We start from the raw sequence: 23,282 nt of genomic DNA, 5'->3' as shown, positions 1-23,282 counted from the left end.
GGCTGGAGAGCTGGTTCAGGGATTTAGAGTACGTACTGCTCTTGCAGATGACATGAGTTCAATTCCTAGCACCCAAGTCAAGTGGCTCACAATTTTCTGTAACTACGGCTCCAGAGAGATTCAATGTCTGTCCTCCTTGGGCGCACACACACACACACACACACACACACACACACACACACAAAACCCCCCATATCTTAAAACAAAAACAAATCTTTAAAAAGCACAAATTCGAAACTGTTTTGAAATGTGTTATTACATTTCAATTTATGCTGAGGGACTAAACTTTGAAAAATTCCCTTCATAGAAAATAAAAACACTTATTACCCAGCAGGGGTATGAAAGAATTTACTATAAATGTTTGGAAAGGCGCTTAAGAAAGAATAGAGATAGTCCAGTGATAATAAAAGTTCATGCCACTTGAAGTTAGCGCTAGATTATGGAATTCTTGCTGTGAATTATTGCAACTGCCGGATTAACTCTAAACAAGCAATAAGCTAGCCGCCCCTCTCTGAAACTCACTGTGGGGCCTGAATGATGTCACAGTCTTCAACTACAGGAAGCAGTAACCTTAACCTTACATAGGACACCTTATAAGACTTCTGAAATAGGGAAAATCGTCTCACAGCATTTTCTACCCATAAAAACAGTTCTGTCTTAAATAAAAAGGAACTGTTATATTAGACTCATTTTTTAATGTAAGAGTTCATGGTAAATATTCTGTGATTCTTAAAAGTGAATCCAAAGCCATCCTTCCTTTGAAGAGAAGATCAGCTGCCAGGCTGAGCATTCATCCATCAAGAGCCATGTCACTGGGTCTTTGCAATGGCTCCAATAAAGAGAACAGGAGTGTGGTCCTTTCCAAGGGAAACAGAAGTGCTGGCAATTTAGCAACACGTCTTGTATCAGACTGACAATGGCCTGTGCTCTCTGTAAGTCCTGAACCTCCTAAAAGACTGACAAGGAAAGAAACCAACACTGTGAAGTCTGGGATGTTGCTCAATATGACTTGGATGATAACTCCTCTAAATGCTCAAAGACATAGTTCTTTGTTGCCATGGCCACTTCTGTGACCACGTTTTGGCTGAACATGCACAGACGTGCCATATAATACCCAACCTGAATCAACATTACACAATGGTAAAAAAACACAGGTATTACATGAGATCTGAGTATAAGCCACAGTTAAGCTTCTTAGTGGCCAACCACATTCCTATTTGCCATCCATGTACTGTGCACTCCTATGATGCTACCAGAGCCAGAATTACAACCGTGTTGTACAAAGCTCTGAGCACTCCATTGGATTGTATTTGTCATATAAGGAGGGATATAGGCATACTGTGTGCATCACAAATTTGACTCCACAAGTCATATACACTTCTAAGCAATAGGAACATACAGGCCTAGTTCAATTTATCTTTGTTTATTACACAGTGACCTTTATTTTCTGCTGACTGACTCTCATATTGAGTTAAAGGAAATGCACCTACGTGTTCTCCCCAAAATTTACATTTGGAAACAAAGAAATGGCTGTTTAGAATGGATGTTACGCTCACCTAACCCAACAGCTGTATGCTTTTGCTGTCCTAGAAACATAGGAGAAAAAGTTTTGAAACATTTACCTGTTCCCCCGTTAGGCCAGCAGTCACTCTAGACAGAACCAAGCAAACCAACAAAAGAGGACTCTTGCAGAGATGTAGCTGATGCAGGACCACTGACGGTTAATCTCCATTGTCAGCGTGATGGTATGTAGAGCCACCACGGGGGCACACTTTTGGGTATGTCTACAATGGTATTTACAGAAAGATTCACCAGAAAAAAGGAGGTCCACTCTGAATACCAGTGGAGCCATCCGAGGGACTGGGTCTGAGAATGAATAAAAAGTAAAGAGCTCTGCACCAACCAGGTTCGTTCTGTTCCTGAAACGCGGATGCAATGCGACTATCTGTGTCAGTCTCCTGAGCAAGACTGCCCTATCCTTAGACAGAATAATTCAACCCCTTCTTTCAGAGTTTGCTGTTTTCAAGTACTTGTCACAGAAATGAGAAAAGTAACTAAAAAGAGGAATTTAGAATCAGTTTGTCAACTAATTTAATTAGATAAATACTAGCACCTCGTTAAAGCTATAAACGAGGCAGCAATGTATTTTTGAAAATTTTACATAGATAAGGTTACTGTACATTTGTGCATCTTTCCTTAAAGATGCCTAGGTAAAATTCACTAATATAGTAATCAAAATTTGCTACTTATGCCTTGGGCAATACTGTGATAATTGTAGAATTTCAAGCCACAGATGTGTGTATGAAAGACAGACTTCTGTTTAACAAATGGATGACATTAAATTGATTACATTTGACAAGTCACTTCTTAATTTTTATAAATATACACAGAGATCCAGACAGGTATAGTTAAATCCTGAGGCAAGTTTTAAAAACAGGCCCAGATAGAGCAAGTTCTCATTAAGTCAAATCAAATTTAAATAATCTCTTTCATCTGTGTTGGCCTATCCATAGATCATTTTACAACTTTACAACTTTCAACAGCCAATGCAGAAGCAAGCTGACATTTATTAAAATGCAAACTGGTATCAATCTTCCTATAGTTGGTTGTCTATCAAAGAAAAACAATCTATCCCTCTCTGGTGGAATCAGTTAATTTTATTACGACTACTATTGCTATATAATATTGCACTATTATATAAGTGCATTATGTTTCTTCTCTCTCCTCTTGGTGAACACATGCTTTTAATTTAAAAGACTGAAAAACTTCTGCATTTTCAATAGACAACGTGTGCTTGTAGACGGACCTGTGCTTTCATCAAACATTCTACATATCTACTCAACTGGAAAATGTGTTAATTTTCTGAGAAGAGACTGTAACTGAAAAACTGGACCCGTGGATATATTAGTGTGAAGACGGAACCAGCACTACAGTTCCAACAGGAGGATAACAAGCCAAGATTTTGAGTTCCCAGACTCTCATTCCTTGTCCCCGACATTGGTTCTGAGTGGAATTCACTGAATGCTCCAATGATCTCTTCAAACAAAAATGCTCAAAATGTTGCCCTGGGCTTGAAATGTACTTGCAGATAAAGTGACAGGTAAGATTCACGATTTAAAAAAATTATTTATTACTTATTTTTATTATTTGTGTGTGTGTGTGTGTGTGTGTGTGTGTGTGTGTGTGTGTGTGTGTGTAAGCCAGAGGAGGGCACTGGATTGACTAGACCTAGAGTCAGAGTTAGTTGTGAGCTACTGATTCCTGACAGGGATGCTGGAATTCGAACTCTGGTATGTGTAAGTGTTTTTAATGCTGAGCCATCTTCCCAGTCCAAGAGAATTCTGTAAGACGTGGTCCTCAACTATTCACAGTGCACTATGTGAGTTCTCCAAGGGTGGGGTGCAGAGACAATGCCAAACCAATGCTAAGCATGGAGTGGGTACTGGAGCAAGCTTTCTTGAGTGAAACGACAAGGCAACCATAAAATGAGCTTTCCTGAATACAGAAAAGATTCCATTTCAATTCCCCCCTCTGTTTCGAGAGAACATAATTGAGCACACTTGTCAGGAAAGGCTGTCAGCGTGTCAGACACCTGCTGATAACTTGCAACCGTACCAATCGCACAAGATGTATTAAACTTTAATAATCCAAAGTGGGCAGGATGGCTCCAAGGCAAGAAGGTTTTGTTACTGTGTGCTGTGCTTTCTGTCCTCTCCTACCAGGCTCTGTAAGATGTGTGCATTTGGGGAGGTAGCTCACACTTTTTTAGATGTTTCCTCACCATTACACAAAGACTTTCCCTAAGACAAGGGCTAAGTGCTATTCATCCTTCCATGCCACCTAGCAAAGTGTTGAGCATGGCAGAACACTCAGACAAATGGCGTCCATCAGAGAAAACTCTGCCCTGTCAGCCTCTTCTTCTGCCACCCACCTCAATGTCATCAATAACTGAAAATTGTCTGTGGTGCCACTTAGGTCATGAAATCATTTTCCTATTTAGGATCAGCTAAAAAGATGAGGCCACGAATGTCTCCGTAGCTACTGTTTGCCACTGATCTGGGTCAAAGCCACCTAAGGGCAAGTGGTGACAGGGTGATTTTTATCCCGTTCCTTTAAAAGATGACATGCAAAGTCTTATTCTGAAAGCCCTGTCAAGAATGGGAGAGACCCCGCGAGCCCTGCTAAAATCCTAGAGTGATCCTTGTCAGTCATGGGAGGCACTGATGAACGTTAAAGGGAATGAAGATAGTACACAGGTATAGAAATACTTCCTCGATTGCAGCGTTCATGCAGAACTGAAAGCCACAGCTTTGGCTGGGAGGTTTCAGAAGCATTCTGTGGAGAAGTCTGTGCGAAGAATGTTCTATTTGTGAGCACGAGGGAGGATTCAGAGACTTCCAGCAAACAGCAATAGGAAATTGCTTAATAGGTGAGTAGGCTGAAGCCCAAGGAAAACAGGGATCAAAGACTGTCGCACATAAAGAAATACATTAGTGGCAGGAATTGAATTAACCAAGCCATTTCCAGTCCTAAGGTTATGGCTGCAAAGCTTTAACTAATTTAGCAAAACTTTAAGAGAACAGTTCTACAAAATCTAAAATGAAATCAAATTTCAAAGGAATTTTTAAAAAGTGGTGAAAGTTTTGTTGAGTGTTCTGGTGAGTGCCTATAATTCCAGCATGTGTGAGGCTGAATGAGGAAGACGTAGCTTGAGGTTAGCTTGGGGTACACAGTCTAACCTGGGGTATAAAGCAAGACTCCATGGGAAGTCCAGAGGGAAGGAATAAAGGAGGGAGTGACGGAGGGCCAAAGAAAGAAATGGCAGAGAGAAAAAGAAAGCTTATATATGGTTAAACTGAAAACCTTCATTAGATAAAGTTAATCACATTTCTTTACTTCAAGGCAACTCAAACCCTTTCATGTACTTTCAAGTCACCAAAGAAACCATAAATAAATGGTAATTCTCACGTACTTGGCAGAAAAATAAAACAAGAACTTGATTCCCACCTCATTATGTTTTGAGTTTTATGAAGGAAATATTCTCTTGGTATTCTCTTCTACTTATGCCGACCATACATTAACAGTTAGCCAAAGAGTTCCAGGGGATCGTTCAGCAGTCTCGAATTGATTAAACCCAGGCATGTGGGACCATGCAGACTCTCATGGCATTTACACAGTCAGCAGCTCATCTTTACTGCCTTACACATTTCAGGTGTGACTCGGGTTAAGCCTTATCACATTCAGAGACTTGGCATTGTGTCAGGAACTCAGCAGTGTGTTTCACAGGCATTAAAATAGGATCTTCTAATGGAATCTTCTAAGGAACATACAGCCTCCTTGACTGGATGAACAAACTGATCCTACACGTTAACTAATTGAACTTGAATAAGGTTTTTTTTTTTTAAAAAAAAGGTATTATAACCAACATTTCCAAATTGGAGAGTCTGCATTTCAGACTCTGGGTACTATAACCATGTAGTAATAAGGGTGGCGGGGCTGCGTCCCCAGCACCCCAGCCGCCCTCACGGCTAGCTTATGCCCCGAAATAACAACACACAAACTGTATTCATTTAAACACTGCTTGGCCCATTCTCTTCTAGGCTAATTCTCACATATTAATTTAGCCCATTTCTAATCATCTGTGTGTAGCACCCCAAGGCGCGCTTACCGGGGAGATTCTAGCCTAGTCCATTCTGGGTCGGAGCTTCATCCCGGGAGCGGGGCATGGCGTCTCTCTCAGGCGTCTGCTCCAGAGAGAAGAGCTGTGTAGTCTGACCTCACTTCCTCTTCCTCCCAGCGTTCTGTTCTGTTTTCTCCTCCCACCTATCCTCTAACCAATAAAATGGGCCAACGCAGTTCCTTTATTAGCCAATGACCTTCCTCCATCATAACCACCATGGTTTTATCTTGCATGCCTAATGGTTAGGGTTCATTATATATGGTCAAAGCAATGCAAGCGTAGTTTTTGAATACACCCTGCAAACAGACATGTGATTCATTCACATATTCCTCAGCCATTCATTCTTTCTTCACTAAATCCTCTGAGTGTGAAGACTGCTCTGAGAATACACAAGAAGATGTGATCAGACTCCGAAGCTTTACAGAGGAGATGATCTTAAAATGAACAAGTACAACACCATGGAGGTTTAAAGGGGCATGAGGGGTTGGGGTGCCTAGAAAGAGCAGGCAGGGTGCTCTGTTACAAGTTAGATGAGAGCTTAGAGGTCAATGAGACAAAGCAGACTCAATGTGTTGCTGGGAGCGGGTGAGGTCTGAAGAAATGGCTCCAAGGGATAATGCCAGCAAAGGCCACAAAGGATTTCACTCTGAAGGGGAAAGAAATGTAGGAAGGAAAAGGAAGGGGATACATAGTGAGATGACAGAGATTCGTCACCTATTCTTTTCTTTAATTTTATTTTTATATGTGAGCATTTCTGGATGGCACGCATGTCTGTGGACTGCTTGTATGGCCTGATATCTATGGAGACCTAAAGAAGATGCTGGACCCCTGAAAGTATTACAGATGGTTGTGAGCTACCATGTGGGTGCTGGGAATTGAACCTGGGTCCTCTAGAAGAGCAGCCAGTGCTTTTAGCCACTGAGTCATCTCTCCAGATCTACTTATTCTTTCTAAGATAAGAGAACTAACTGCGTGAATGTGTATTTGATTGCAGAGTTGAAACAGGAAAACACGATTAAGGAAGAGGAAGATATGGCCAAGAAGACAGAAAGGGAACACACTGCTGAACTCACTGGAGTGCTTTGAGGCCTCTGTTCTGACTTGGATAGCTAAGACAGATTTGTTTTCTCTACTTGTAAGACTGGGGGAATAGTGCCCATCTAACAAGACTATTATCTAGATTAAAAACTAAGAGCCTGTTTTGGGCTTAGATGAAGGGCAGCAGTGAATAGACTGGGCAAAATAGTAAATGTTCACGCTATCATTGACATCGTCATTGCCTCCATCCTCTTCCTCCTTGTCATCATCATCATCACCTTTCCACTCATTGAGTATAGCTCAAACTATTGATTCTAAAAATTACAATTACACTTGACATCAAATAATATGCAATTCTGAGAAAGAGACAGACAGAGAGAAAGAGAGCGAGCAAGTTGTCAACTACGATATGGTATATTTAACACAGTTCCGCTGATACAATTTTGGCACATTGTTTCTAAACTGAATCAATTTTAATTTTGTTAAAATCTTTGAAAGCACTGTTACATCCTACTGAGTCAAATATTTATCTTATAGTAAACAAATGGGGTGCATTTTGAAATTCAATATTTGGTATGTTTCTGATTAGTGAGCAGAAAGGATGGACATGATCCAATACATGGAAGCCCCGAGCAAAATGTATTTATTTCCCCTCTGAATAGATTTTTGGATACTTATCCTTCTCTCTCCCGATGTCTGATCTGGACAACAGTCTGTGGTCTAGCCAGTGCTGCCACAGTGTTAATGCTGTCAGGGACCACTGCAATCTCCCATTCTTGTCCTCCATCCTTCACCTGACAGATGGCATGTCTCTATTTGAACACCCAGTGGCTTTCTGTCACAGGATAGAATGCGAACCCTCTGTGTGACTTAGAAACCCCGCCTGAGCTGGCCTTAGCCAACTTCACACTTCTACCACTTTATGCTTATACTGTTCCAACTGCCTGAGGTATTGTTCTGTCCAAGAAATAAACTGCAACGACCCTTTGCTAGTTAGGGTTCTTGGTGCTTTCTGCTCCTTCTGCATAGACTGTTCCTCTTCCACGTCCTCACATGACTGGCTCATCTTTTATGTCTGCAGACACTACCTCCTCAACCTTAAGTACCTCTAAGTCTACCGCTCCCATCTTAAGCAGCACTGCCCCTCCCAGTTACCGGCTGTATTTCACCTGCTATATGAATCACAGCTGAAACATCCTTGGCGATTCTCTACTTGTATTTTGTCTTGCTGATATATGGAGGGACTGGACTATTTTAGGTGTTCTTCACCATTTATCTACAATACTTAAGGAGCAGTAACTCGCTAAGCTTCAAGGGGGTGAGGATAAATCGTTCCAATTCACGCAGGACGTGGAAGAAGTGGCGAGGACACCAATGGGCAAAAGTGACGTAAGGTCTCTGTACAAGTCTTTAGTTGGTTAGCTGAAGGCATTTCTTTACCCGTTTTTGTTCCTTAGGTCCTCAAATCACTCAACAGCACACGTATATTCTATTAGGCCTCAAAGAAGAAAAATTTAGGTTTTGCTTTAGGTTTCTTCATGAGAAAGTAGTCAAAATTTTCATTTTCTGATAAAGACTACCCAATATCACCTTGAAATATTGAATGGTATACTCATAGCTATCTAGAGAAACATCTTTTGGGAAAATAAACAATTTGAGACTAGATCCAAGACCAACTGGAAACACACAAACACTCACACATACACACCACACTCCCAGTGTGCTCACTGACAGAGAATCACAGTAAAATTGCAGATGCTTTACATTGCAGACACTTTTGTTTAGAGCAAGTGGAATGGGTAGTGTGGATAGACAGGAGGAACAGCACAAATGACCTCTACGAAGCTCAGAGAACCTGGGCTGACCTGTGCCGTGTTATTTCTAATCCGCTCCAAATAGCAACCTGATGAGTGGAAATTCTGCAATGGGGGCATGACCTAGAGGAGAAGGATGAGGGGCTAAAGGCAGATATTAACAGTACTCTTGAGGAAGACACCTCTTCTCTACATACTTCTTACTGACTCCTTACTATACTCAGTGTGTTAATGACTTTACTGTGGATTGCTAGCTCACTGAATGCTCAGAAACTCTCTGTGAATGAGAAGGACATTTCCACACCACTTTAGAAGAGGAAATGGAAGCAAAGTATTAGATTTAGTTAAAGTCAGAAGTAAATGAGAAACACTAGGCTTGACTTGAAAGCTTCACTCTACAGAAGGCATGAAAACGCTATCCAATCCATTTTGTCTTATTTCAATGGTTTATTGCTGTCATTTCAGATTTAGGAGGGCGATGAACCAGAAGATAGATCTTCCCTTTGAAAAGTTACTGCTTTTGCTACTACTTCAACTCTAAAAGTTAATGGCTCATCTTAAAACTGAAGTCCCTTTTTGTTCCGATTAATCCTCAGAAGATCTTCAAAGGAATGCTGAATAAATCATGCTCTCCTTATTCTTTTCGGTTTTTGGGTGATGGATATTACACCTAAGGCTTTATGCATGCCAAGCACATGCTTCCCTTCTGAGCTCTATCCCAGTCCCTAAATCATGGTACTGCAAATTTCCAAAAATTTTGAAACAAATAAAACCAACGAGCCCTATTTCTATGGAGTGCCCTGGAATGATGCCCATGGGATCCAAGGAGAGAATCAAATGTTTCCCAGTTGGCAGGTTAATGTGGTTATGGGTATGATGTTGTATCTGTACTTAGCAACTACTGACTATTTGAGTGGGGAAATCTATTATAAACTTCTTCCTTATATACTTTTTGAATACGACTTGCCACAACGAAATATTTTATTACATTTAAAATGAGCTTAATTTTTCTACATTATTTGTTTCTAAATAGTCCTTTGGGTTTGAATGTTTTCTTACACGATCTGTTTCTAAACTTTAAAAAAAAAACACTTCTAAAGTCAAAGTGCCACATTTTTATCTGTTTTAAGCATTAAGATTATAGTTTATTTCTGTTGATAGTTATTTATCTGTATATAGTTATTTCTACAAACTTACTAGTAAAAATAAATGTACAAACTTTTTTCTCAGCACTGAGTTACTTAGCCACATGCCCTTTAGTCAGTTAGCCAACCTCCTTATTAGACTTGGCCATTCTTTGTATGTATGTCCACATCACAAGGCATGTGCATTACTAATAAAAGGATTTTCATATTACTGAGGAATTTCAGGTTGCTCTTTCTTATGGGTACAAGGCACTCATAACTGGAAAATTTGAACTAAACTCAATGGCCATTCTACTGGGATAATAATAGTAATTTGTAGTCCACAAGTTTGGCAATGAATCAGCAGATGACATGGGGTGTATTCATTTCATTTCATATCAAGGCCCTTTGAAAGGAAAATGCTAGGTAACCAGTTCCAATATTATCTATTCATTAAAAGTTTACAAAAGTAACTAAATATGGACAGAACTATAAAATGCCTTCACAATCATTTTTTTCTTTTTTTCGTTTTTTTTTTTTTTTTTTTTTTTTTTTTTTTTTTTTTTTTTTGGTAGAGAAAGCGTGTACAAAAAAAGTGTGTGTTTTCTCCCTCAAATTCATTTCGGGATAGCCACGAGATGGCCTAGTTCAGGCTTTTGCTAAAAATCTAACCAAGACTCACAAAATTATACAAGACTCAGTATGATTTTTAGTCCTGCTCAAACATTGCACCAATCAGCTGAATGCGTCCCACGGTTCCATGTCTGGGATGAATCCATGAAAGCATTGTGGTGGCATCATTTGGAGTAAACTACATTTGATGCAGCAGACACTTATAAAGGGCTCACCAGAACTCAATACATTCTCTTAGTTTTGTAAAGCCCATGATTGTGTATAAAGGGCATGGTCTGCACTCTTGGGACTTAAACTTTTGTGAGGAAAATATGGCCAAAATATAAATGTGACTTGGTCTTTATCAAACACAGCACGCACAGAGTAGGAGACTAATTGTAGTTGATTCCTGTATGGGTTTATAGAGATTTCTGGGAAGATGTCGCTTTTTAGAAGAGGATGGAAGGACTTGGGGGTAGTCAGGGGAAACAGAATGTCCTGATGCACAGTGAACAAGAGTAGAAGATGTCGCAAGACAATGAAGTGAGAAGGTAAGAAAGGCAAGGGAAATTCTGGCCAGATCAATGATATCATACATAGAAACATATATACTTTGTATAACTCAAATTCTATTCATTAGTAGGAGAAGACAAGGCCCTGCTCCAGTGGGCACTCCTCCTTCCAGGGGGATAAGTTCTAGCATCTTTACTTCTGTTTCATTTAGAACAGTTTAAGATCTGTAATTTAAAGCAAATATTCTATTAGATTGTGGAGCTATGTTTTCTGGGGACAATGTACACTCTTCCAGTGACATAAAGACAATGCTAAGTTACCTGATTGGAGAGATCTGGTGCCATAGAAAAATATTGTTTCTGGACAGAAGGGAGGCTAAGTGTCACCAAAGGGAGATGCCAGAAGGGCCTTGCTGGATGTTCTACTAACACCAAATGGAGACTGTGAACACCTACTCAGTTGCTCGCCCCAGGAATTTGCTTCTCGAAGGGCCACATTCACATATTAACTAATAAATTTCTTCTGTGTGTCTCTAAACATCCAAGTATACCGTTCACGTCATAGCAGAGACTAACTCTGAGTTTGTTTGTAGAGCGGAAACAACTCGTAACGCCAACGTTCAAGACGTCTTTCCAGTGGCCACTTGCCCCCCCCCCCCCCCCCCGTGAGCTTCAGCAATCCTCTAGCCTGCATGGTGGCACGCCTACAAGGTCTGCCCATGAAAATCCTCAGTCCAGAGGCTTCTGAAACCTACCATTCTCACACCGTTCTCAAAGGCTTGCCGGGTGAGGGGAGCTGGCCCATCCACAGTCTTGCCATCGTCATCCGGGCCCCAGCTGGCACTGTAGATGTGCACATGCTGTGGGTTGTAGCTGACAGACTTTGCTTCCACCATGTCTGTGACATCGCCATCCAGCATCCGCACACCTGCAAAGCAGAAAGGAGCAAGCCGGTTACTCGTCTCCAGCAGACGATACCTAAGCACACCATGCAGACAACGTATGGGAATAAAGAATACATTAAAAAACTGTAAACATATTTATGTATTTATTCAATTCTAATGTGCATGCAGATGTCTGCCCAGATTTTATGTGTGACATTATGTGTGCAAGAATTGGGAGCCGAGAGCCCTGGAACTAGAGTTAGAAGCAGTTGTGAGTCACCATGTGGATGCTGGGACAGTAGGCACTCTTGACCATCTCCCTCGGCCCAAGAAAATATTTTAACCAACACCTCAGTGAATGTTTCCTAAAAAAATGGTACCAGTTTGTAGAAGCTAGCCTAGCTTGGGGAGACAGGAGGTTTCATTGTGTATAAAAGAACAAAATTTCATTCAAAATTTTTTTTTAATTTTCTATTCTTTTTCTAAAGTTGCAAATCTTGCTTTCCTTCCTGTCTATTTTAAATGAGTATTTGACAAAGTTACTCAAGCAATTCTAAATTTCTCCCTATTGATGAAGTTGGACTCATAGATGTAGAAATCTTCTAACCTTACCAGTTTTGGAAAGGCTGCAAAGTCGCCACTCTACCTGGGTCTCATTTCCCATATTGCCTATAATAGTAGATGGATGCAAACTTACTGGATTTCTTTGCTGCCAACTTATGTACAAGTCAAATAATAGATAAGAATGTATTTGACACACTTCGAATAACTCTCAAGATGTTTTAGCAACATTTAGTCATTAATCGTCATTTAAGCTCATTCCTATCAGACAGAAATCAAGCATTAACCTTGTTTTTCAAAACTAGTCACCAATTAGAGCAAGACATAAATTATATGCCAAAAGCCAACTTTTCCTTTTTATTCTGTATTTTGGCAACTTACAACAATAGCATAACATTTAATAATTTAGTAAAAGAAAAACTAGCTTACACTAAATATCATCACTGAGACTTGTATTGTTTTAAATGTAAAAAGCTTTATTATTTATTTGATGGATGTGGGTATCTTGCCTGCATGTATACCTTGTTTTTCATATGCATGCCTGGCAGACAGAAGAGGGTGTCAGATCCCCTGGAGTGAGAGTTTACAGATCATTATTGAGTCACCATGTGGGTCCTGGGAATCAACCTTGGTTCCCTCAGAGGAGCAGCCAGTGCTCTTAGCCACTGAGCCTTCTCTCCAGCCCCTTATTTTAAAATTATACTTCCACAGGATTAATTTGCTTTTAAGGAGAGTTTTTCTTCCTGTCAGGATTTCAAGTTTTTAACTGGTTACCAAGACACAGATTTAAACATAAGACTTCAATGTAGGCTATCTTAGATGCTATGAGGCCTGAGTTGATTACTGTCAGGAAAACAAAACTATTTTTTTTGAGAAAACAGTATCTCTGTGATTTTTTTTTTGAATTTTTGAGACAGGGTTTCTCCATAGCTTTTTTTGGTTCCTGTCGTGGAACTAGCTCTTGTAGCCCAGGCTGGCCTCGAACTCACAGAGATCTGCCTGCCTCTGCCTCCCGAGTGCTGGGATTAAAGGCGTGCGCCACCACCGCCCAGCCTCTGTGATTTTTTTTTAAAGTTAAGAAAAACAGAAATACTGAATAAGAATACATATGTTGTTAGTATACAACTCAACATTCTAGCTCATTTTCTTCATCTAAAAACCACATTTTAAGTCAGTCTGAAGCAATTTAAATAACATGATATGATATGACTTAAAAATTATTATTTCCTTTAATATTTTTATGAAAAAGAAAAAAAGAAAGTTTTTTTTATGAAAAAATAAAGACCTAGGATATTCTAACACTTAATAATATTGTTTTCCCAAGTATTTCTGAAGATATTGGACTTGATTGTTAGGCCTCAGGTAATTTTAATTGGCTGCTTAGTGAGAACAGCGAGGCGTTCTTCTGAGTACACTTGCAATGGGCTCTCCTGCAAAGACTGGCAGAGCAATCAGTGGGGAAAGACCAACTAGCTTGAATTTGACTTGTCCTTCCTAACAAATAGGGGGCTTGGATGTATTAGTAGAAGGAATAAGCCTGCATAAGTGAGCAAGCCAAATCTTGAGCTTGTGTTTCTATCGCTGGTGATGTTGAGTCTGTGTCTTAGACTCTAGCTTCTGCAGTCTTTTAAACAGGAATGATGCCTGCCACTCTCCAGGGATCGTCCTTGCTTTGGCCCCAGACTATGGTATGATTGGTCTCACCTATGGTGAGACTTCCAGTCCTTTGGACTAAGTAGTTATTGGGGATCCTGATAGTCAATATGGTACTATCCAGCCTCCAATTATGTAAGATAATTTGATAAATCTCCTTTTATAGTTATACATTATTATGTACATAGGCTTACATATAGATATTTTATCTATATCAGTGTAAGTATGCATGCAAATACTCTACAGGGTCTTTTCTATAGTACTCTTAATCATGTCAACTCTCTATAGTTTTACTTTTTATATTTTTAATTAATACACACACAATTGCATATAATTCTGGGTTATTATAGAATACTTTCACTCTGGGATCGCTTTGTTATTTGTGTTATGGTGTTGTTGTGTGTGCTTACATATGTAAATGTAGGCATGAGTACATTCATACATGCATGTGTGCTTATAGGACAAATTCCTTAGTCACTTTATACCTTAATTTTTGAAGTAGGGCTTCTCAGTGAACCTAGAGATTACAGATTTGGCAAGACTGGCTACGTTGGTCTGCCAATGTGCTCTGAGGATCCTAATGTGTCCACTTTCCCAAGTACCAGGTTTGTGGATCCACGTTCCTATGCCTGATTCTTTACATGTGTATTGAGGATACACAATTAGGTCCTCAAGTGTGGTGCAGCGAACACTTTGCTGAGTGAGCTACCTCTCCACACCCCGCTTTTAGATTCTGAGAGAAGAGGTTTGACATCAAGTTATGCAGTGATAAAGACTGTGGGAAAATGCCTTAAAACTTACGGAATGCAAACTGTCCTCTGAAAAGTCATGTGGTTTGTTTTGTGGAAGCATGTAACTTAGGATGATGTTCTACATGTACTGGGTCCTGAATGGCCATGGCTTGTTTTCAGTTATTATGAACATTTAAAGCTGGTATGCTCTCTTTCAGGGCAAAGGCGACATACTACTTCATCTCGTTAGGTTGTATTTAGAAGCATCCTCCTGCACAGAGTGCTCTAAATCAGACATTAGAACTGCCCCCCAATTTAGCAACGAGAGTATCCAGGTGAGAACGTGAAAGCATCGGTATAACACCTGAACTTGAGTTTTCTGTCATGTAGTTTATGTGTCTGTTAAATCATCCTTAGAAGGCACGAGTTTTCTGACTGGAAATACATAAAGAATTTCATAATTTTGTCAAGTTTAAATGCTAAAGGCTACTTCATCTTTTCTTTTTCCACTACAAACTTTATGCCTTGGGTCTGAGGAGCTGAACTTTAGTTCAGAATATTCTTGCTTAGTACATTTTTGAATCCTCACCATACATTCGTCTTTTTAAGGAAGTACAGTTAAGCTTCTTGGCCAGCAGCTGTGAGGGAGTTCAGAGTTTATTAACTTCTTCCCTCATGACCAGTCAGAGTGCAGGGTCAGTCAGTGCTGGGAATGTAATCCCAGCCATAGAGGATGTAAGCTCATATGTGAAAGGCGACTGTTGCAGTAGCCATGGATCTGATCTTCCTGGGTGACACTCTTACCACACCTCAGGAAGAGCCTCTGTCCTTATCAGAGTGGATGTTCCTGAGTGCAACTCTTTACTGGGAAACAAACTGTGAGCCCAAGAAATTTAGAGTGAAAGAAGGAAAATAAAGCATTCAGACATATTTCGAGGCTGCTGGCAGTCAAGAGAATCTTAGGAACCTGCGTTAAGCACAGCTCCACATGGTTCCTCCAACTGTAGCTTTGTTTTTGCTGATATCGGTTACCTATCAACAAGGGTCCAGAAATATGACATGGGAAATTCTAAAAATGAACAATTCACGTTTCAAGTAACACCCCTCTTACAGTATTTTGCTATAATTGTTTCATTTATTTATTTATTTATTTTGGTTTTTCAAGACAGGACTCCTCTGTAGCTTTGGAGCCTATCCTGAATTCTCTCTCTATACCAGGCTGGCCTTGAACTCACAGAGATTTGTTTGTCTCTGCCTTCCGAGCATTGGGATTAAAGACATACAACACCACTGCCTGGCCTAACTGTTCCATTTTATTGATTGTTGTTAGCACCTTGCGATGCTCAATCTGGCAGATAAATGACCACAAGCATTTACAAGACATAGCAAGTCGATATATGGAGGGCTGGGAACTGTGTCTGCTTGAGGAAGCCCCTGGGAGTATTGGATGAGTGGCGACTATTGCACTCTGAATGTTTTGTACGCTTATTGTGGTTAGGAATGGCACTTTTCAGTTTTAGATGAACTATTTGCTAGCAAATAGAGCATTGGAACAAGGTACTCACCTTGCTGCTGAAGTTCGTAGTCATCTGACATTTTTTAGTCTACCTAGGGGAACATCTTTAGGCCTAACGATGAAGTCACTAGTCTATTAAAGTGCTGTCTTCCCATTTGTGTGTGGCTGTGGCAATCATCTGTTGCTTACAACAATGATTACAAGTGGGAAAGTGGAGTCTACTTTTTCAGAACTTTGATTAATACTGTGTTGGCTAGGTCTTTATAATAAACATACTTGTGCCGCAGTTTGAATTTATATGAGCATATATGCATAAATGTACACAAAACACAAACATGATGCATATCTGTCTGTCTGCCTATCTATCTACACACATACACATAATCTGGACTCGTGGGAACATTAGGGGAGTCTAAGAAGAGATTTTACCATTCAGCATTTCAGTTACAATTAAGACACCTTTTAAAAGCTTGGCCACCACATACAGGAATGTGTCTTTTCTTTTTAAGGCTGTCTTAAAATGCTTTTTCCACAGAGATATTGTGGTTAGACATTTCTATTGCTAGTTCTTCAAGACCAGGCACCAATTCCAAGTTTATATATATAAAATTATATATATACATACATACATACACACATACATACATACATATATATATCAATCAATAAATCACATTTCTGTAGTCACTACTGGGTAACATTTTTGTTTTTGTTCAAGTATTATTTAGAAACACTGTATTTGTGACATTGGAGTCTTGTGGTAAGTGTCCACCATTGTACCGAACATCATCTCTCACATGGGCACCATGCAGTCAACAGCAGTTCCGCCCTGTCACGCATAGAGGTGCCCACTGCTAGTTTGAAAAGGATCCTGAAAAGCAGTTCGCCAAGAGCTTCCTGGCTCCTGTGTGTATCCTTGGAAGTGTCCCATACCTCCAATCTTGGCGTTGAAAGCAATTCCAACGGTGCAGTGAGAGTTGTTTGCAGCGGCTGCCACTTCTCCAGCACAACGGGTCCCATGCCTGCAAGGAGAACAGACACGGTTTCTAAAGTAAGATCCTCCGTTCTCACCAGTTCTGGGTGTTCACTGCCAAAGCGGTGAAGAAAGTATCCAGCTGTGGGTGTTTCGAGAACTTCCTACCCAAGCAGCACTCAGCTTGACTATGGCAAATAAGTTAGCACTTCATCATGTGATTTTTGAGTTGTATTCTGAAGGAATTATTTTTGATATCTTTCTATCCTAAGAAGAAAACCACCGTAAAGGCTGAAATTGAACCATGCGATTGGTGGGTGTGTTTGTTTCTACTCTTTAATAAGCCACCAGCACACATGGCTGTTAGACACCTAACACATGGCTACAGAAAGATCATCTCAAGTTTTAATCTTATTTACTTGTGAATAAATTTAAATACAGGTACAAGACATGTTACAAATATAGATATTATTTTGGCTCTTTTTAACTTCATTTTTTTTAGTTTTCGGAGAATTTAGAGTAAGTACTATATTTATATTTTCCAATTTCTTCCCCTCTCTCTTCCCTCCAACTTTTCCTGTGTCCCCCAACTTGTTTTCAAATGCATGTCTTTTCTTCTATTATTATTATTATTATCTGTTTTAAACTGTACACTTAAATATAGATCAAGTAATTCCAATTAAAATTCATTATCCAAAGTGTAATATACTATTGAATTGCAAAGATAGTGCATAGAACAAATATCTCAATAATTGCTTTAAAGAAATTGTATGTAAATTATTGAGGCATGTCATGACTTAGTTCATCTGTTCCTTTTCGTTTCCTTATGGTTCTTAAAAATGTGGTTATCAGAAAAGAAGGTTTGGGTTGTAAAAGTTTTTTTTTTTCCTTTTTTGATACGAGTTCCCTATTACTTCTTCCCACAACAATGCTTTTAGATCAGAAATATCTTCTGGCTGTAACAAAGCTACTGGTTGGAAGAAAATGTTCATTAAAAGAGATAGTCCATGCTGCTCTTTTCACTACGTTGTGTCATGCATCTATTTCTATACCAGTATTAATCTGGGCATACTAGTGACTACTAACCACTGCATTATTCTTCATGTGACAGTATAAATAATATGGGATTATAGACTTATTTGGCTGGATGTATACCCATATGCACTTACAATTTTTTAAAAATATATCTCTTATTACAGAATGTTACCAGGTGTTTACTAATATGAACAAGGATGTGATCAGCAATTTTGAGCATATATATCATTTACCAACTGAAGACAGGTTACAAGAACTAGTATTACCGGACCAAAGGGTACAGTGGGCAGAAACGGATAACAACCTGCAAAAAAAAATGTAACTAAGTGCATGAAAAGATGTCTTTAACAATACTGGTGTAGGGTTAGGAGATGGCTCAGGTAGAAAAGTGCTTGCTATGTATCCATGAAGGCCCGAACTCGTCCCCAGTGCCCACGGGAAAAAGCCGATGACAGTAGCGTGTGCCTGTGAGGCAGATCCCTGGAGTTGGCTAGCCAGCCATTCTAGACGAATCCATATATTCTTCACCCAATGAGAGACCGTCTCAAAAAAAAATAATGCGGAAAGATATTGACAAAAAATACTTAATATTTACCTTTGGTGTGCATGCGTGTGGGTACACACACACACACACACACACACACACTCCCAATGCCAGTATGTCTACAGTGTATGCATGTGATGCATGTGCCAAAGAGAAAGTGAGGAAACAAAGGGAGGGAGAGATCACAGCACAGCTGAAGGTCATTATTTAAAATGGAGGGAATATTTGTGCAATCTTAGGTATGAATTTCCCAGTCTCTTTGCTCATATGACACAAAAAGTACATTTTTGGTTTTTGACCTTGACTGGCCATCATTGGAACTGCTTATTCACTACTGTTCTTCTTGCTTTATGAACAGCTTTTCTGAAGCCCTGGTTCAAAGTTCTCACTGCCTTTCCTGTCATATCTGTTGTAAAAACGCTTCCAAATTTGAGAAGTGTTGTTTTCACTGAAGGATATTTTAGGCTGTCATGCTGAGCATTTAATTTTGACAGACTCCTAGTTATCCTTCCCTGATAACATATTAATGTGTGCTTGCTCTGCGTGTGTGCTTGCACATGTGGAGAGGTTAGAGACAACTGTGGACTTGTTTTTGTCCATCTACGCTTACGTACTCATCTGGGATCGAACTCGGGTCTACCGTTTTGTGCACCAAGTCCATTTACTTCCCGAGCCATCTCAGGCCTGGGTTATATCACTTTAATTATTAGAAAAACTTTTAAGTATTAAAAGAACAATTATTTCTTGTGTGAGTTCCAAACACAACTGACAATTTTCCCTTGAGCTTAGCAACTGTTAAGTTTGAGTGTTCACGGGGTACTTGTTGACTAGTACATTGAGTTGTTAGTTATTCTTATTCAAATGTCTAATTCTTTGGGTGAGTCCATTATTCAAATATTATATCATATCAATTATTAATTAATTCTGAATGCTATAATTCAGTCTTTTTTATCCATTGACCCATGGATTATATATAATTTTAGTATTTTAAAGTGCATATATGTCATTTTAAAAAAACTCAGTAGCTCCTACAGTGAACAAAACTAATTATATTTAAATCACTTACTACTTTACTTAAATTTTATGTGATTAGTTATATTTCTTAAAATGAAGAGTTTTTCTGAAGTTAAGATATTTTTTACTAGCCTGGCATGGAAGCACATGCCTTTAATCCCAGTACTAGGGAGGAAGAGTGAGGTAGATATCGTTTAGTAAGTTGTCAGTCTGGTCTACATACTGAGACATTTTCTTTTTTAAAAAAATTTTATTTATTTTACATCTGGATAGCTGCCTCCTCTCCTTCCTCTTCTTCCACTCCCCTCCCCATCCCAATCCCCACCCCCCATCCCTCACCCAAGGTCAATCCATCTCTCCTCAGTATTCACTCAGAAAGGGGCAGGCCTCCCATAGACATCAGCAAAACATGGCATATCTAACTCCATAAGACCAGGCACCTCACCCAGTACTCAAGCTGGGAAAGGCAATCTGGCATGAGGAATAGCCTCCCAAGAGCCAGCCAAAGCACCAGGGACAGACCCTGCTCCCTCTGCTAGGAGACCCACAAATAGAGCAAGCCACACAACTGTCCATATATACAGAGGGCTTAGGTAGGTGCCATGCAGGCTTCCTGGCTGTTGGTTCAGGCTTGGGTTCCCATGGGTCAGTCTAGCAGTTTCTATGGGCCTTCCTTTGATGTCCCTGACTCTGGCTCCTACAATCCCTCCTTCCTCTCCTCAGCAAAACTCCTGAGCTTGACCCAATATTTCATCTTGGGTTCCTAAATCTACATCTATCAGTTGGCTCCCCTATAACCACTGGGGTAGTCACCAATCTTATCATAGGGACGGGCAGTTCAGCTTATGCATCCATCGCTGCCAGGAATCTTAGCTGGGTCCATCCTTATAGACTAGTGAAAGCTTCCCTTGGATCAGGCTTCTACTAGCCTCCATAAACCCTTCTTTCCAGTAGTCTCTCTCAGAACTCTCCCCCCTCCACCCATCCCCCAACTTGTTCCCTCAAGTTCCCATGCTCACCCATCCACAGCCAAACCAGAAAATCTTTCTCTTTTTCCCCTTCCCAGGGAAAATCCATAAGTCCCCCTTGGGCCCTCCTTGTTATCTAGCCTCTGTGGGACTGTGGACTGTAGCATGGGTATCCTTTACTTTACAGCTAATATCCACTTATGAGTGAGGACATACCATGCTTGTCTTTCTGGGTCTGGGTCACCTCACTCAGAATGATTTTTTTTTTTAGTTCCATCCATTTGACTTCACATTTACTGATGTCATTGTTTTTAAGCAGCTAAGTAATACTCCATTGTATAAATATACCACATTTTCTTTATCTGTTCTTTGCTTAAGAGGCATCTAGGTTGCTCCCAGGTTCTGGCTACTACAAATAAAGCTGCTATGAACTGTTAAGGGATAATCTTTTTGTACACTGTGAAGATGTGTCTTTGCCAAGATGCCTTCTGATCGGTTTAATAAATAGCTGAATGGTCAACAAATAGCTAGGATAGGATAGGCAATATTTCCAGGAAGAGAAAGAGGAGATGAATCTAGGCACAGGAATTTTTGCCAGCAGACTCGGAGCAAGTTGAACATGCTGTACTGAGGAAAAGTAAAGAGCCACATGGTAGAATAAAGATTAAAAATATGTGTTAATTAAGTTATAAGAGCTAGTTAGAAACAAGCCTAAGCTAAAGGCCAAACTTTCCCAATTAGTCATAAGCTCTTTGCCACTCATTATTTGTGAGCTGGCAGTCCTACAAAGAAAGTCCAATGACAGTGAACACAGTTGAGCAAGTGTCCTTGTGGTATGATGGAACATCCTTTGGGTACAGGCCTGAGTGGTATCACTGGGTCTTGAGATATACTGATTCCCAATTTTCTGAGAAACTTTGATATTGATTTCCAATCCACACACCTATGAACTCCTGATTTTTGACAAAGAAGTCAAAACTACACAATGGAGAAAAGAAAGCATCTTCAACAAATGATGCTGGCATAACTGGATAGTGACATGCAGAAGAATGCAAACAGATTCATATCTATCACCCTACACAAAACTCAAATTTGAGTGGATCAAAAACCTCAGCATAAACCCAGTTACACTGAACCTGATAGACGAGAAAGTAGGAAATAGCCTTGAACCCACTGACACAGGAGACAACTTCCTTAATATAACACCAGTAGCACAGACACTAAGATTGACAATTAATAAATGGAACCTATTAATAAATGAATTAATAAATGAAACTGAAAAGCTTCTGTAAGAAAAAGGACACAGTCAATAAGACAAAACGGCAGCCTACAGATTGGGAAAAGATCTTCCCTAAACCTACATCTGACAGAGGACTGATCTTTAAAATATAAAAGAACTCAAGAAACTAGATATCAAAATACCAAATAATTCAATTTAAAATGGTGTACAGATCTAAACAGAGAACTCTCAACAGAAGAATCTCAAATGGCAGAGAAACACTTAAGGAAATGTTCACCATCCTGAGTCATCATGGAAATGTAAATGAAAACAATTCTGAGCTTCCATCTTACATCTGTCAGAAAAGCTAAAATCAAAAACACAATGACAACTCATCGCTGGTGAGAGTGCAAACTTGAGACGCTGTTTTAAGTAAAACAAAACAAAGATACCTTTCACTAGAGTCCATTTAGAGTAACTGCTTATTGACACATTCACGTCCAGTGCTGTTATTTTTCCTGTGTGAGAACATTCTCTTACCATGTGACAACCCTATGAAATCAGCCATAGAAACCAAACAAAATATGTACAGTCATTAATACCATTTTCTTCTTTACACAAACAACACACACTTTAGAGCCCCTCACTTGGGTTGCCCACGTCTCATGCCCATATCTGAGATACTCATGATGAGCATCACTCTTTGGATTTTGTTTTAAGCCCTAGAAACTACACTGATGTTTCTAAACTGATCAGTGTTTGTCTAAAGTTACAAGTGCATTCTTCGCTCTACCTCCCTTTGTAGTTTGGACTCTTCTAGCATCTTTGATGTCCTACTCAGAGTTTTTCATTGGACAGAAAAATGACTTGTTAAGGAAAGTAATTAAGCCACCCAATAATTATGGACGAACACCACTGCCCAGAGGTGTCAGTCCACTGTCTTCCACTGGCTACTGTTTTAAGCAGGAAGTTACAGGTCTATACAATATCTTTCTGGGCACTTTGCAGATTTTTCTTAGAAATATCTTAGAAAATATTCTGTATAATTTTTACACTGGCAATATCTAATTCTGCAGAGTTGCTTGCTATTATCTCTAAAAGCTGTCTTCTCATCATCTTCCCCACTTTTCCCTTTTAGGGTCAATGAATTATCAACACACACACACACACCACACACACACACACACACACACACACACACACAATTTTAGTGGCTAACCTCTGACACCTCACAGTTCTCTCTTTATATATTGCATCCTGTATATCTCTGTCAGTTTTCTATTCCTCCTATCCTATCTTCAGCCATGAAACATCTGTTATTTGATCCATTCAACATGGATTCACTTCAATTTCTGCTTTACTTTTTAAAGTTCATTTTGTTCTTTAAAATATAATATGTTTAGA

At 39.6% G+C, this 23,282-nt stretch overlaps 1 protein-coding gene across 2 annotated transcripts in view; it reads right to left on the bottom strand.

Moving 5' to 3' along the window:
* Nucleotides 1–23,282, bottom strand: part of Pcsk5 (proprotein convertase subtilisin/kexin type 5) — a 429,292-nt gene that overhangs the window by 236,806 nt on the left and 169,204 nt on the right. For both annotated transcript variants that reach the window (XM_041661614.1, XM_041661613.1), the window contains exons 6-7: nt 17,059–17,147; nt 11,536–11,708 (exon numbers count right to left, since the gene is read on the bottom strand). In XM_041661614.1, coding sequence (XP_041517548.1) covers nt 11,536–11,708; nt 17,059–17,147 — 262 coding nt within the window. The remainder of the gene's footprint in view (nt 1–11,535; nt 11,709–17,058; nt 17,148–23,282) is intronic.

The sequence above is a fragment of the Microtus oregoni genome, unplaced genomic scaffold, assembly GCF_018167655.1.
Source record: "Microtus oregoni isolate MIOR12 unplaced genomic scaffold, Mior012 000012F_ref0000307, whole genome shotgun sequence".
NCBI lineage: Eukaryota > Metazoa > Chordata > Mammalia > Rodentia > Cricetidae > Microtus > Microtus oregoni.
Note: the sequence above shows the minus strand (reverse complement) of the source record. Positions and strands in the feature narration are given on the sequence as shown.